The following is a 17,672-nucleotide window of genomic DNA, read 5'->3' as shown; positions in this document are numbered from 1 at the left end:
CTCTAAAAAGTACAGCCCAGAAATTTTCAGGATTCATAAGAGAATATGATTCTACATGGTTGTGATTTCCCATTTCAAACAGAACTCGTACCTAAGAATCTCTCCTTAGCAACTATAAAATTTATAGCACTAAATTCTTGAGCTAATAACTACTGAAGTGTCTGGCATTCAGCACAATTAAAACAGCATTTCCTTAATTTAAAAATAGACCCCAATATAGATGTTAACCTGTGGTTCAAAGCTGCTTGTACTTGTAAACTCAGACACTTAAAAATTCTAAACAGGAACAAATTGGACAAACTGATAAGAAAAATATGCTTTCATAGGAAAAAGTATTTTAATGATCACAAGTACAGTTAATTTATGCATATTTAGGTATATTGTTTTTTGCAGACAGCTCAGTTAGAAAAGGCCTTTATTGAAATTTCAAAAAGAAAAGAATACAATCCAAAGGCTAGCTGACATAAATATAAGTCAAATTCAGCCTGAGTGTAAAAATATAAAATTCTCACGTGCTTGCTGTGGCACAAACAGAATCCTAAAAATTTATCTGAGACCCAAACTTAACCAGGATTTACCTAGTCAACCTGGATTCTGAAGGGCTATAATTATGTCCCTTTTCCAGGACTCGGAGTTTACTTTATGGCAAAGTTAAAACTTTAATATGGATAAAGATTTTGCTGTATTTTATTAGGTTTATTTTTTACGTTTTTTTTAAATAGCTCATCTTATCTATTATAAGGAAACCAATCTAAGTTTAACAAGCAAAACAAATGACATAGGAAGAAACATGTAAATTTTCCATTGGGTACCAGAAGGACAAAAAAAAAAGTTTGATATTTTGGTGCACTTCATTTAAAGTTCATATATCTCTGTCCACTTTTATAACATTGACTACTTTCAGGGAAGGGAAATGGGTAGCTGGGTAGGAAACTTTATATCCTTTGAAACCTTTAAATTTTGAACCCTGTAAATGTTTTACCTATTCAACAATTTTTTTCAATTATTTACTTATTTTAAAGAAACATAAAGAGTTAATTTTAGAAACATTGAGAGTTAATTCACCCTTTTCTCACCAGTCTACATTGTATCTTTCAACAGTAATAATAATAATAATAATAATAATAATAATAATAATAACAACAACAACAACAATAACAGGGACTTCCCTGGTGGTCCTTCCAATGCAAGGGATGCGGGTTTGATCCCTGGTTGGGGAACTAAGATCCCACATGCCGCGAGGCAACTAAGCCCACGCACCGCAACTACTGTGCCCACGCACCACAACTAGAGAGACCACACGCCACAACTACTGAGCCTGTGTGCCAGAATGAAAGATCCCACATGCTACAACTAAGACCCAATGCAGCGAAAAATACATAAATAAATTTTAAAATAATAATAATAACAATAACAGATAAATAATAGTAAAATAATACTTGTGCTAGTTCAGTAAGTACCTTTAACAGTGACATGCCTTTTTAGTACAGCTAACATTGTTATGCTGACTGGATACCATGGTAATATACATGATTCAGTGATCACTGAGTATGAACGAAATCATGTTTAAAGTGCTAGAAATTATGCTGACTTAAGCATTTGACATTCGGCCTTCCAAAAATACCCAAACTTTTGTATATTCCAACAGTAAAAAGTCTTATCTCACAACCTACTTTTCAGAAACAAAGATATTTTGAATTTTGAGAAATACCTGCATTTTATGTTTAAAAAAGCTATCAAACTATATTATCCGTCATTTTATAAATAGTATATACATTGAGAGAGTGCACCAACTAGGAACTTTAAGAATATATTTTTGGAAGCAGCAATATTTATAAAAGTTCCTAAAACTGAAAACATATATTTATAAAAAGTATGAAAAATAAGGAAATAATGAGACTAGATTATAATTCTAATAGTTGTAGATAAAAATTAACAAAAAAACTTGTAACATTTATTAAAGTAAACAAAGGTAGGCTTTAAGAAGAGAAGAAAATTAATAGAACAAAGGAAAAAAAAATCATCATTTCATCTGACACAGAAAAGGTATTTGACAAAAGGCAACACTCTTGCATGACAAAAACTCTCAGGACGATAGGAATACAGGGAAAATTCCTCAATATAAAAAAGGGTATTTATGAGAAACCCAGAGCTAACATCCTACTCAATGGTGAAAGACTGAAATCTTTCCCTCTGAGACCAGAATACTAGATATGGATGCCCCCTTTTACCACTGCTATGTATTGTTACGTACTTCCAGAGCTATTTAAATGGGAAAGGAAGAGGTGAAAACTACATTCACAGATGAGATGCTCCTATATGTAGAAAAACCCAAAGAATCCAGAAGAAAGCTACTAGAGCTAATAAACAAGCAAAGTTGCAGAGTACAAGGTAAACATAAAAAAATTAGTTGTTTCTATACATCAGCAATGAACAATCAGAAAAGGAAATTAAGAAAACAATTCCATTTACAATAACATCTAAAAGCATTTAAAACTTAGGAATAAATCTAAACAAGGAGGTGTTACATTGAAAACTTGTACACTGAAAACTAAAAAACAAAGCTTAAAGATATTAAAGAACACCTAAATAAATGGAAAGACATCCTGTATTCATGGATAGGAAGATTTAACATTATTAAGATATCAAAACACCAAAAACAATCTACCTATTCAACACACTCCCTAACAATATTCCAATAGCCTCTTTCACAGAAATGGAAAAACTGACTCTGAAATTCATATGGAATTGCAAGGAGCCCCAAACAGCCAAAACAATCTTGAAAAAGAATAAAATGTACGAATCACACTTCCTGACTTTAAAACTTGCAAAGCTACAGAAATTTAAATAGTATGGTACTGGCAAAGGGCAGACACATACACCAATGCAATAGAATAGAGAGTCCAGAAATAAACCGTCACATATGGTCAACTGATTTTCAAGGACAGTGCCAAGACAATTCAATGGGGGAAAAAGACAGTCTTTTTAACAAATGGTGCTGGGAAAACTGGATATTCACATGTAAAAGAATGAAGTCAGACCCTCACCTGATACCATATGCAAAAATTAACTCAAAATGGACCAAAGACATAAGCTTAAGAATTAAAATTATAAAACTCTTAGAAGAGAATATTGGGGAAAATCTTCATGACACTGGATTTGGCAATGATTTAATGGATATGGTATGAAAAGCACAGGTAACAAAAGAAAAAAATTGATACACTGGACTTCAAATTATAAAATTTTGTACATCAAAAGACACTATCAAGAAAGTAAAAACAGCCTACAGAATGGGAGAAAATATTTGCAAATCATATATCTAACAATGGATTAACACATGCAAAAAAAAAGAAAAAGAGTCAAATCTTATCACACAATCTTATCTATGACAAATCATCTTCAATCCAGACATAATAAAGTATAAAAATGCATTAACAAAGCCTATGGACAATAAAAATGTAAATTAAAAGCTTGTCAAGTGAGTAATATATATGTCAAGCATTTGAAATCTGAAATCTGAAGTATGTGTAGTTGAATTATTTGAAATCTGCCTAGCTTTGAAGCCTAAGAATACACTTCTTTCTAGAAAAAACATGTCACTAAAAAACTTCTTTCTAAATCGTATCTGCAGAGCACACACAAAAAGGCAGTGAATTATTACCGATTCTACATCTGAATCTTGTGCATTAGATATCTGGACATGCAGAAATAAGCAGTCGTCTTTTTTTTTCTTTTTTAAGTCTGACAACATGGCTGAAATAATGATAAATTCAATTGTGGGGCGTCCAAAGTTACTTGCTTACTGAGCTATTTCTGGGTCTCACACCCAGAATACTATACACTTGACTGAAGAAATATTTATGGAATTGAACATCAGTAGTGTCATGACTTCATCAACAATGGAATAAAAGTTATGAAAGCTTTAAGTGATTAAAAAAAAAATCAAAAGTATACAACGAATCTATTATCCCTTCAACTGTGTGTTCAGAACATAATTACAGCACAGCATGCCAAAAAACTACTGGTCACAAGCAGAAATCCACTGGGTGATTTTCATACTTATTCAGCTAAAGACAATCTACATGGCACACAAACATAAAAGTATTCAAACAAGGTGAACAGCATCCATTACATGTTAAAGGCTCACTAAATAAAACAGATTTTTTAAAGTCTTTCAATGGGCGTATCAACAGACTGGCATAATAAAGAATCAGTGAAGTTCAAGTAAAGTCAATAGAAATTATCCAAACTAAAATATAAAACGAGTTAAGGGGGGGGGCAGTGTAGAAAAAGAGCCACCTGAAACCTGAGAGACAATAGCAAACAGTTTAATATATATGTAACTGGCATCCCGTAAGAGAAAGAAATAGAGAAAAAGGTAGGAGAAATATGTGAAGAGATAAGAGCAAAGAATTATTGATTCGGTGATATATATCTACTCAACCCCCCAAAAGCAAAGCCAACCTCAAGTGGGAGAAACACAAAGAAAACCACATCTAGTCACACTGCTGACAAAGGTGGGGAATGGGGTGAAGAGAATGGGGAGTAACTGTTTAATGGGTATGGGATTTATTCTGGGTTGATGAAAATGTTTTAGAAGTATACAGAGATGATGGATGCACAATACTGTTAATGTACTTAATGCCACTGAATTGCTTCCTTTAACATGGTTACTTTTGGGGCTTCCCTGGTGGTGCAGTGGTTAAGAATCCGCCTGCCAATGCAGGGGACACGGGTTTGAGCCCTGGTCCGGGAAGATCCCAAACGCCGCGGAGCAACTAAGCCTGTGCGCCACAACTACTGAGCCTGTGCTCTAGAGCCCAAGAGCCACAACTACTGAAGCCCCCATGCCACAACTACTGAGCCCGCACACCTAGAACCTGTGCTCTGCAACAAGAGAAGCCACTGCAATGAGAGGCCTGCACACCGCAAGGAAGAGTGGCCCCTGCTCACCACAACTAGAGAAAACCTGCTCGCAACAAAGACCCAACGCAGCCAAAAATAAATAAATTAAATTAATTAATTAAAAATAAATAAATAAATAAAACTAAGCCAAGATACAATTTCCCATCTATTAGATTGGCAAAAGTTCAAAAGCTTAATAATACAATATATTTGGCAAGGCTGTGAGTAAACAGGCACGTTCATATATTGCTGGTAGAAGGCAAAACAATACAACCCTTATAGTGATATGTGGCAATAATTGTGGCAGACAGACTCTAAAGTGGTCCCCACCTCCTGGTGTTCACGCCTTTTTATAATTCCTTCCTTTGAGTGTGCCCCGGGCCTATGACTTGCTTCTAACCAACAGATGTCACTCCTGTGACTGTGTTACATTAGAAAAGACTCCACTGAGTCTTCCATAATGTAACAGAGCCTGCTGGCTCTAGAGACTTTCCTTGCTGGCTTGATGAAGTTAAGTAGCTATTTGTGAAAGCCCACAAGACAAGGGACTGTGAGAGGCCTCCAGGAGCTGAGGTAGGCTTCTAGCCCTCAGTCAACTAGAGCCAGGGCCTACAACCACAATGAAACAAATTCTGCCAACAACCTGAGTGAGCTTGGAAGTCAATGCTTCTATAGTCAAGCCTCTAGATGAGAACACAGCCCAGCAGACATCTTGATTACAGCCTTATAAGATCCTATACAGAGAACTCAGTGAAGCCATGCCCAGACTTCTGAGCCACAGAAACTATGAAACAACAAATATGTGTTGTTTTAAGCAGTTAAATTTATGGTATTTTGTTGCACAGCAACCAATATACATTTACCTTTCAGATGCAGCAATCCCACATCTAAGAATTTACACTAAAGGTACATCTCCAACAATATAAAAATATACATGCACAAGGTTATTAACTGTAGCATTATAATTGCAAGATACTGCCAGCTACTTTACTTAAATAACCAAATATAAGAGACTGGTTGAAGTATTCTGAAACTGTTTAAAAAAAAAAAAGATTGAGTAAGATTTCCATGAACTGATACAGAGCTAATCGAGGATTAAGTGGAAAAAGGAAAGAGCAAAATAAAATATATAGTATGCTCCATTTTGTGTATGAAAAAGGGGGTACTTAAAAAGAAAAAAATACTTATCTGCTTACTTCCATTAAAAAAAAACAGAAAAACACAAGAAGGATACATGAGAAATCAATAATATTGATAACCTACATGGCAGAGTGGGGGTGAGATGGAGTATCGAAAAAACAAGGGAAGGAATGACATTTTTTCTGAATATCACTTTTTTGTATAGTTTTGTTGAGATGATTAGTCCACAAATCAAAAAAAATAAAAAATCAACAAGAATGGGGTAGGGGGCAGGGACATGCAACCCTAAAACTGAAAGAAAACAGAAACAAATAAACCTAAGTATACTGAATTTCACATAAAAAATATAACCACAGTGAGATTGCAAAGGCTGAAGGGGAGCTAATTTGAATAAACTGTGAAGAATATTTTTATTAAAAACCCTTAATTTAGGGGGAAAAATAATTAATTGCTAGCAAATCCTGAACTTTTGGGGTAGTTTTGCTTTTCCTACAGTATGGAGGTAGCAATTCTGAAACATTTTGTGTGTATTGTAGGACTGAGTGAATGAACAAATATACTGATGTTGTCAGAAGCCAGGGTTTTCACTGTGGAAAAAGACAGACAGACTTAAAGAATGGGGGAGGGCTTCCCTGGTGGCGCAGTGGTTGAGAATCTGCCTGCCAATGCAGGGGACACGGGTTCGAGCCCTGGTCTGGGAGGATCCCACATGCTGTGGAGCTACTAGGCCCGTGAGCCACAACTACCGAGCCTGCGTGTCTGGAGCCTGTGCTCTGCAACAAGAGAGGCCGCGATAGTCAGAGGCCCGCGAACCGCGATGAAGAGTGGCCCCCACTTGCCGCAGCTGGAGAAAGCCCTCGCACAGAAACGAAGACCCAACACAGCCAAAAATAATAAATAAATTAATTAATTAATTAAAAAAAAATAGTTGCTTATTTATTTAAAAAAAAAAAAGAATGGGGGAAGCCAAGGGAGGAACCCAATGGGGATGGAATAGAATTGAAGATATCAGTATGAACTCATTATTTCTTGTGTTTGGTTTGTGTGTGTGTTCTGTCCACTGAAAGGCTCATAAGCAACGACATCTTAGGAACAGTGAACATGCCTAGTGCCAGATCTTGGTTTCGACCCACCATTCCACATTAAAAGGAACCAGGTCCTTGGAAAAACACTCAATTTCAGGACTGAGGTAGTGAAGATACAAGATGGTACTGAAATATCTTATGTCAGAAAGTAAGGAAGTGCTCAAAAAAATGACGGAGGCATGCCATGCCAAAAGGACATAGGCACCAACTGACTGAACTCCTGCTGGCCAAACCTGAGGAAATTTGAAAAAGAAAATTAAAAAAAAAATGGTAATGGACTATAACCTATTGAATAAAATAGGAACCATGAGTCTTTCCTGTAATAGATAGTTAGAGCAGAATGCTGACTGATAATTGTAGAGTTAGAAAATCACCATTCCACAACCATCATAGCAGAGGTTAGTTCATGTAAGATTCAATGGATGACAATTCTAGGAGGCAGAAGGTTTGAGAAGGAGCAGGATATTAATTGCATGGTGTCAAAGTGCCTCCTCAGAAATTTCTTATTGGTTGCAAGAAGAGAAACAGTGGACTTCCCTGGTGGCTCAGTGGTTGAGAATCGCCTGCCAATGCAGGGGACACGAGTTCGAGCCCTGGTCCGGGAAGATCCCACATGCCGAGGAGCAACTAAGCCAATGAGCCACAACTACTGAGCCTGCGCTCTAGAGCCCGCGAGCCACAACTACTAAAGCCCGTGCGCCTAGAGCCCGTGCTCTGCAACAAGAGAAGCCACCGCAATGAGAAGCCCACGCACCACAATGAAGAGTAGCCCCCGCTCGCCGCAACTAGAGAAAGCCCGCGCTCAGCAACGAAGACCCAACACGGTGAAATTAATTAATTAATTAATTTTTTTAAAAAAAAGAAGAGAAACAGTAACTAAACAGTGGGAAAGCCAAATAACATCTTGATTAGAATCATCAATGATGGGCTAACAGACTTCGCATGTCTCTGAAGGTGATATCCTGAAAAGGATACAACATCAATTATCTATTATTTTGAGAGAGGACATATAATCTAGATCTAATCATGAAGAAACATCAGACAATGTCAAACTGAGGAAGAGTCTATAAAAAATAACTTACTTGTATTCTTCAAAAATGTTAATGTCATGAAAGTCAAAAAAAGGCCTAGGAACTGTTCCAGATTAAAGACATTAGAATTAAACATAACACAATATCCTGGATTAGATCCTAGACTGTACAGAAAAATAAGTGTCATAAAGGACATTATTAGGATAATTTATGAAACTTAAATATAGACCATTGATTACAAAGCAGTAATCAAGTTTAAATTTCCTCAATCTGGTAACTGCACTGTATGCTTATGTAAGAGACTATCACTGTTCTTAAGAAAAAAACTCAAGTATTAAGCAGTAAAAAAGCATGATATATGGAAACTGATCTCTCAAATAGTTTAAATAATAATCGTGTATATGTATGGCTGTAGACAAACACATAAAGGGGGGAAGGAGGAAGGAAGGGAAGTAGGAAAGGAAATAAAGAAGCAAATGTACAATGCTAAGAATTGGTGAATTTAGGTAAAAAAAAATATATGGGAGCTCTTTGTACAATTCATACAATTTATCTGTAATTTTGAAGTTATTTCAAAATAAAAAGTTTTCAAAAAAGAGAGGGAGAGAAGGGACACACACATATGTATGGAAATTTCTGGATGGATACATCCAAACTTAAAGATGTCAATCAATGAGGAGGGGAAGAAGATGAGGAAAAGGAGCCTCTCTCTCTATAATGATCCTTTTAAACAATAGACTGAACTCCATCCAGTGGTTCTCTTTAAATATATAACCTGTAAGTCAGGTTCCTAACCTGGGATCCATGGACCAAAGAGGTCTATGGACAGAATTCACTGTACCTATAAGGGAGTGGAAAAAAATTACATTTTCATTTCATTAACCTTTAACTGATTATTTTTTGGTCAATTATGAATGTAGACAACAAACAATAGTAGTTTTAGGAGTACCTGTAACTGTATCACCAATAGAAATCATATATATTTTCACTTCACATTAGCTGCTGAGATTCTCAAAATAGCATATACCGTTCAGTTATTTTCAAAGTACATTAACACTTCCTGCTAGACTTTTATTTAATGTGATACATGATAAAAAGCAGGTTACATAACATTTGCTTTTTAAGTATTTTCATTAAGTATATTCCAAAATAACTGGTTTCTTTGTAATCCTATGTATGTTATTTTATTCACTTATAAATGTTATTCTGAAAAAGAAAATTATGAGCTTCAGACTGCTCAAGGTTTTCATGGCATAAAAAAGTTAAGAATCTCTTCTCTGAGCTATAGATCCCTCACTTGTTTACAAATATGCCATAATGAGGAAAATTAAAGTAGTTTGCAGCTTTTTGCTCTGCTATAAAGCTAATTATAACAAAAAGACGTCGTTGATAATGAACATTCAATCTAATCTTCTCATTATGTAATTTCTAGATAGAGTAATTTCCCATAGTGCTAGAGCAATAATCATTCAAAACACTAACTGCAATCTCACACAAAGTACCCAAGAACAAATATAACAGCATACACCCACACATGAAAAAATACAGGCACACAGCAACTTGTAAAAATGAATCAACACTGTGCAATGTCTCTTAGAGAAACTCAGTGCTTACATATCTTAAAGAAACTGGTTAAAAACAAGATACTATTTACCATCTCTCTTTTGGAAAATTTTTTAAAATTTCTTTAATGATTGGCTGGTAGCAGGCATCCCTTTCTGCTTTCCCAGTTTCACTCCAGTCTCTCACAAACTGTTTCAATGTGGATTTTAACTTATCCATGTCAAATGTAGATGCTGGCATAATCTTTCCATTCTCCTGTTTAAAAAACAGAAATCAATTAGTTTCTCAGAAAGTAATCAATCTTGAATATGATTAAATAAACATGCTACTAAGGGGCTTTATAGATGGTTTAGAGGGTAAGTCACTAGCCTTTCAACTCGACCAGGGTTCAAGCGCAGCTTGAGATTCTAAATGAAAAGAGTTTGGTGATCTCACTTCTACCCTCAATACAGTATGGTCCATTAATCATGAAACCACCATATAATTAAGCAGTCTTTACTCAGGAGAGGACCAGAACTGAGCCGCTATGGAGACCAAACATTCTCTCGGTCTAAGAGAGGAAAGAAAGTCCCTCCAGGTCATTGATGGAGCAGCATGGAGAGGCTCACACTGGAGTGGCCCAACTGTATCTATCCTGTGGATACAAAAACAGGACTTCAGTTTCTATTACTTCCAGTCCCTTGAGATTTATAAGTGAAAATAATCTTTTAGAGTAAAAGATGAATATCAATAGATGCAAGATTCTGAAGATAATGTTTAGCAAGGGAAATTAATTTCACACAGCTAGTAAGGTTGTTGATAGAAATGTAAGTCACTAACTCCATATGCCACAATAGGCGGAACACTACGTGAAAAGTGTATCAAAATGCCCACAATTATCTTAGTACTTTTAGGGGAAAAAAATCAGTGAACAAATCCAGTTTCTGGCATACTGTTCTATTAAGCCTAATAAAATGACTGAACATACAAGTGAAAACATTCTCTAAGTAGAGCCAATGACTCTTTCATTTCATAAAAATGAAATCCAGGAAGATAAAGATCTCAAAATATAGAAGTCAAACTCTAAAATAAAAACAAATAGAACAAACTTGCACATACATCTTCTCCATATTCTTTATTTTCAAACATATGTATGCAATCATTCACAATGGTGAGTAGTATTTCTTGATTATGATCAACGCATTTCCGGATCTTGTCCAAGTGAAGAAGAAACTGCGGAAGTAGTTTCTGCTGATTAGCTGGGAGTGATCGAAATTGTCTTTCTGTTCGGTGCACTCGCTCATGCATACTGGTGCTAAAACATAAAAGGTGTTTTTTAAATTGGCAAAGAATTCTCACCAGAGGCCAATCTTATTTTAAGTTTGCCTTCCTGTACAATTATTTCCTTATAATGTTGGATACTGTCCAGCCATTTTCAATCTTTTGGTTTCTTAAAGGATATCGATTTACAAAGTTTTGTATATTTTCATGTTATTACAAACTCTCTAAGCAACCAAACAAAAGACAAATAGTTAAAACACCTGCACCAATTAGAAGGGAGAAAAAAAGGAAACGTAAAGAGGATTAATGCACAACATGTTTATTTTTATGATTTCAATTTCCAAAATTAAAATTTTCAGCAAAACAGCTTTGATTTTAGAAATTTAGATTTTAGAAATTTTAGATTTCTCCATCCAGTAGCAGAATGCTGCTCTGAAGTTAGAATATATACAAAATGTGTTTTGAAATTATTAAGAGCCAACCAAGTTGAATTTTTTTTAATACCGTAAAAGATCTTATATACTACAAAAGTAGTAAACAAATGAAAAACTGAAATTCTATAGCTTTTTACATGACGATATTCACACTTTGTATTCCAGAAGTTTCCAGATAACTCTAAAGGTCACTTTGAGGACTTTTTAAAAAAATAAAACGTAAAAAGAACATCATTTTTAAAACTTAAATATTATACTCAAAATGAAATGTCATTTTACATCAATCAGATGGGCAAAATTTTAAAGCCTGACTATATGAAATATTGGTAAAAGTGCGGAAGATTTAGAATATTTATATACTGATTGATGGTGGGTGCATAAATTAGTACAACCACTTCAGAAAATTTAGCATTACCTAGTAAAGCTTAATATGCAGACTCCCTATAACCAAGCAATCATACACCTAGACACATACTCAAGAAACTCTTGCAAATGGGCACATGACACATGAATAAGTCTCATCACAGCACTGTAAGAAATAACAAGCAAAAAATCTGGAAACAACCCAAAAAGTCTATCACCAGTAGACTGAACGAAGAAAATGCAGTATAGTTATACACAGAATACAGTTAATAAATCCAGCTACACACAATAATATGGATAAAACTCAGAAACAAAATATTTGTTGACAAAAGCAAGTTGCAGAAAAATACATAATGTACAATTCCATCTTATATAAAAATAAGCAATATATTGTAGGGAATAAACATATGTAGAGAAACTACAAGTAAGGAAACGAAAATGCAGGAAAATGATGTCTTATGAAGGGAAAAGGATAAGATAATGTTCTTTTTGTAAACCGGGTGGTAGGTGTTCACTACATCATTCTTTACATTTTACAGATACAAATAACCAAATACATAAATGCATATGCTTCTTTTAAATGTCCTTTGGCATTTACTCAATATTAAATGGAAATGAAAAATATTCTTTTTCATTTGGTTGCCTGAGTCTCTCTATTTATCCAAATAATTCTGTCATTTTATCGTATGTCAAATTACTGTATAATTTCTGAACAGTCATATTTAAAGAGGTTCTGAAGAAACTTGACAGAACTGAAGCAAAAACCTGGTTACATTTTTAGAAGATTGTGTGTGGTGGTATTCTGGGGGTGGTTAGGGATAATGTGAAACCAAGTAGGCAGTGGCTGCACTAATGTTTGCTTTTTTTCCCCCCTGGAGACAGTACAACAGTGAGCTCTGGAGTCTAACAGATCCAGATTGAAACCCAGGTTATGCTACCTATTCACTATGTGACCCTTGGCAAGTTACTTCCTTTCCCTGTGGCTCAACTGTCTCATATACCAAAACAAGGAAATACATAACAATGATGATGATGACAGAAGCTATGATCTATTGAGATTTAATAAATGTCAGGCACTAAACCAAGTCACTTAAAATGAATTATTCTGAAAAATCTCCATAAAACCCCACGAGGTAGACACCATCATACTCCTCTGCCTACTTAATGGATTTCATTGAAAGCGTAACAAAATAAAGCACACAACACACTTAGCCCAGTGCCTAAATCATAGTCAATGCTCAAATATAGGAGGTATATCTGATTTATATAACTAATGTGTACACACTGAAAATACGAAAAATGAAGAAAAGTAAAAGTATTCAGGAGGAAAAAAGTCCCTAATAATTCCTCTTCTAGAGGCAACCACTTCTAACTTTCTGGCGTATTTCTCTCTGTTTTATTGTTGTTGTTTAAGACAAAGTCATCTAACACCTTTCTAGTCAAAATGCAGTACAGACCACAGCAGATCACGTGGAAGTGGTTAGGAAGGCAGAATCTCTGGCGCCATGCAAGACCTACTGAATGTAATCTGCCTTTTAACAAGATCACCAAATGCTTCACATGCACATTAAAATTTTAGAAACACTTGTAATTCTTCATCCTTGTCGAAAGAATTTTCCCAGGTCAGAAAAAAAGTTCTCAAATGACTATATGACAAATGACTATAAGGGCTGCTCATCATCATCCCATCTTAGGCAACCAAAATTTACTTAGCTATTTCCCAAACATTGGGCATCTAGATACTTTCACTTGTCTATACAGTGAAATTTTGTGTTCAAAATCTGTCTACATTTTAGAAAAAAAAAAAAAAATTACCACGAAATCCCAAAAGAATTACCAGATCAGAAAAGGTAAGTATTTTTAAAGCTCTTGATACAAACTGATTTTCAGAAAGATTTTACCAATTTACATTCCTATCAGTAGAGTATGACACTAACTACTTAAAGTGGGCAAACAGCAGAGTTGCAACAGTTTACAATTTACTGTCAACAGGTTAAATAGTCTCACAGTAATCCTTTCCTAGAATTCCTGGGCACTGGATACCCCACCAACTCCCTCTCACCACACCTCAAAACTCAGCATTTCCAAACTGAACTTAGCACACGTCCCACCAGAAAAACTTGCACATCTTCCTATATGGCTGATGTTGAAGAATGGTACACCACACATCCACTCAAGTCAGAAATTAATGAGTCATCCTAAAATGCCTCTTCTCATAGCACACACAATCAAGAAGCCTGAAATCCTTTTGATTCTACTTCATAAAACTATCTACATATTCCCCCTCCTCCAATGCTTTACCTCGGGCCCTCACTTTGTCTCCCAAAGATAAACTGAGAGGCCTGCTACCTAAATATGCTTTCCCCAACCTAACCCCCTCCCAAACTCCAATCAGATAAATTCTTCTAAAATACAAAACTCATCTTTGTCACTATTTAAACTCCATATTTCAGCATATGTAAAAAGCAATCAATAAATGTTCAGTTACGCTCCCTCGGCACCACTTCTGGTTCTCCTTGGAGACTACTTATTTCCATAAGTGCAGGGGAGTTGAGTAACTTATGGATTGGTCAGAAAAGCCAATCCATATAAAAGTTCTGTTAATTCCATATAAAAGTGATGTAACGGGGCTTCCCTGGTGGCACAGTGCTTAAGAGTCCGCTGGCCAGTGCAGGGGACACGGGTTTGATCCCTGGTCTGGGAAGATCCCACATGCCGCGAAGCAATTAAGACCGTGTGCCACAACTACTGAGCCTGTGCTCTAGAGCCTGCAAGCCACAACTACTGAGCCAGCGTGCAACTACTGAAGCCCTCGCACCTAGAGCCCATGCTCCTCAATAAGAGAACCCACTGCAATGAGAAGCCTGCGCACCGCAATGAAGGGTAGCCCCCACTCGCCGCACCCAGAGAAAGCCCGCACGCAGCAAGGAAGACCCAACGCAGCCAAAAACAACAACAAAAAACCAAACCAAAACAAAAAACAACAAAGAAAGTGATGTAACTACACAGAGCAGGATGAGATGCAGCATATCCCTTAACCCTTGGTTACTTAATGGTATGCAAAGCTGTTCATAACATACATCTATATACTCTCTTGAAATAAGTGAGGTCTTAACAAAGTTGAGAAGAGTCCAGTCCTTACTATACTATTAAAACTGGGGCTAATTTCACTATTCTGTAAATGCTTACATTATCAATATGTTTTAAGACAGTGGTGGGCAAGTTATGATCTCCTGGCTACTTGTCTGTTTTTGTAAAGAGTTCTACTGGAACACAGCTATGCTCATTCCTTCGCATACTGCCTGTGGTTGCTTTCACACAAGCATACAGTTGAACAGTTTTAACAGAGACCACCTAGCTCTCAGAGCTTAAAATGTTCATTGCCTGGCTCTTTAAAGAAAGTTTGCCAACCTTGATTTAAAGGAATGTTTTACAACCTTCAGACTCTCCTTGGTTCTGAACTCAGTCAGCATTAAGAGGCCACATCCTTGGGCACCTAAGAGGAGAATAGAGTCAGCAGCCATATTTCCTCAAGGATATCCCTACCTCCAGCTCTCTCTAGAAGGCTGATCTCAGCAGTGACCCCAACTCTGACTCAAAGTGGGTCCAATGCTGGATCTAGCCAAGGGCTAAGGTCATACACCCATTCCTCTGCACCTGTTGAACTATTCTAGAATTCCAAACACGGAAGCATACCTTTTCAGAGGAGAGTCTGTCTCAATCCATTTAAAATATTTATTAAATACCCAAGGTTAAAATTGTCTTACTAGTACCACTGCTTACTAATGCAGGGTAAATTTTTAGTTAATGACTTTGGATTTCAGGCCAGACTCTACCACAATTATTTGGTCGTACAACCCTAGGCAAGTTGCCCACCTCTTTATATCCCCTCACCTGTAAAAATGAGCTCTACATCTCAGTTTTTAAGATCTACCTAACTGCTATTTCTAAAAGTAGGACATATCTGACGACGTTTGATATTTCAAATGTAGTATTTCCTCTGTGAGTAGGTATCTCCATTCACAACAAGAGCGGTACTTTTTTAAGGCTAACATTTTTTTGCTATTCAGTACAATGCTATAATCATTTTTACCTCAGTCAGAATATGTCATCTAAGCAAAATCTGTGGAAAGTACAGAACTGGAAGCCACTGGAAAGAGAAATTTTTTTTTCTGAATTTTGAATTTTATTTTATTTATTTTTTTATACAGCACGTTCTTATTAGTTATCCATTTTATACATATCAGTGTGCACATGTCAATCCCAACCTCCCAATTCATCCCACCCACCCCTCCCACCACCACTTTCCCCCCTTGGTGTCCATACATTCGTTCTCTGCATCTGTGCCTCCATTTCTGCCCTGCAAACCGGTTCATCTGTACCATTTTTCTAGGTTCCACATACATGCGTTAATATATGATATTTGTTTTTCTCTTGGAAAGAGAAAATATTAATCAAAAGACATTTCTTGCCTTATGACCTTTATCTAAATCTCCTATATATTGACAAAAAGGCAGTGAGTAGTAAAACCAAACTGTCTGAAATTTGGAAGTATCTGCTAAAGGTCTAGAATAGAATTGTCCATAAGAACTTACTACAATGATGGAAAGGCTTACATCTGCACTGTCCAATACAGCAGACAATAGCCACATGTGGCTACTGAGTACCTGAAATGTAGCTAGTGAGACTGAGGAAAAGAATTTTTAATTTTATTAAATTTTAAGTAATTTAAGCTTAAATGCAGCCAGATGTGATTAGTGGCTATGGTATTGGGCAGTACAGGTCTAGAAGATTATAAAATGTTGGAATGTAATAATCCAGTGTTTTCTGCTACACAATCCTTCCCATACCCCTAAACATATTTTTAATTGTATACTATTTTCAGCACAGGGATTTCAATTTTTTCATTAAGAGAGTACATGCAAATAAAAAGGATTGTTGTTAAAAATGAAATTTTCCTCAGTCCCACACTGAAGCGGTAAAGAAGAGGGAGGAGAGTATAGGAAATTGTATCACAACCACCAGAACATGCACACAGTGCCCTTTTCTATATTGCCACACTTAGGTCCTAGTTTCGGGTCAAACCCCCCTGCCCTCCCCCACAAAAAGGCCCAGCTGATACCAATCATAAATATCAATTCTAAATTAGTCCCAATATATTTGAACTGCGTACAAACACACATTTTAACTGAGTCCACAACAGTCCCAAGACATTTCCCAGTATTCTTTCTACACTTTTCAACAGTAAAATATACCAGACTTTTCTGCAGCTAACACTTCTGGCTATCTAATGTCAGCTTCTTCCCCTCGCTGTATGGTTCTTCCAGACACAATACTTGTAACAAGTTCAATGCTCCAGTTGTCTGCCTTCCTCACTCCGTTGATACTGAATCAAATCCCCATGTTATTAATTCCCTTTTGAGCTCCATAAGTAATGCAATCCATGGCTCCTATGCCCGAGTTTAATTAGTAAATTATTTCATCAAGATCTCTCAACTTCAAAAATTCATGTCACAAATTTAATCAGAGTCTAAAGTAACTTCAAGCTTTCATTAAGCAAGTTTTAAAATTCAGAATAGTAACAAACTAGTTTAACCATCAGTCACAAATTGACAAACTATTTGGGAATAACAAATGTACTTCTTTGTTACTACTTGTCTTATTTGTTAAAAATAGAGCTCCAACAACATGCCAAGCACTGGCAACATAAAAATAAATAAGGCTCAGTCCCTGCCCTTGAGGAGGTCAGTCAAGCAATATTAAAAAATTTGCATACAGCACAGGAGGCCATCTAAGGGAACAGTTTTACTTCAGTAGGAGGTCACATCTATCTGATTCCAACTGCAGACTCAGAACATCGCCGTCGGTGTACACATCTCTCACACGAATAA

The 17,672-nt window shown here is 36.1% G+C and overlaps 1 protein-coding gene across 4 annotated transcripts in view; it reads right to left on the bottom strand.

Annotated features, from left to right (window-relative positions):
- The window catches only part of CARNMT1 (carnosine N-methyltransferase 1), a 57,385-nt gene that overhangs the window by 22,752 nt on the left and 16,961 nt on the right, over window positions 1-17,672 (bottom strand). For 3 of the 4 annotated variants that reach the window (XM_068553334.1, XM_068553332.1, XM_068553331.1), the window contains exons 2-3: window positions 10,823-11,018; window positions 9,816-9,979 (exon numbers count right to left, since the gene is read on the bottom strand). In XM_068553334.1, the coding sequence (XP_068409435.1) occupies window positions 9,816-9,979; window positions 10,823-11,011 (353 nt within the window). In that variant the 5' untranslated portion in view covers window positions 11,012-11,018. Of the gene's footprint in view, window positions 1-9,815; window positions 9,980-10,822; window positions 11,019-15,192; window positions 15,247-17,672 lie in introns of those variants that run through there. The other variant, XM_068553333.1, reaches the window with a different exon arrangement.

This window comes from Eschrichtius robustus, chromosome 10 (genome assembly GCF_028021215.1).
Source record: "Eschrichtius robustus isolate mEscRob2 chromosome 10, mEscRob2.pri, whole genome shotgun sequence".
NCBI classification, from domain to species: Eukaryota; Metazoa; Chordata; class Mammalia; order Artiodactyla; family Eschrichtiidae; genus Eschrichtius; species Eschrichtius robustus.
The sequence above is the reverse complement of the archived record's forward strand: the minus strand, read 5'-3'. Positions and strand labels throughout refer to the sequence as shown.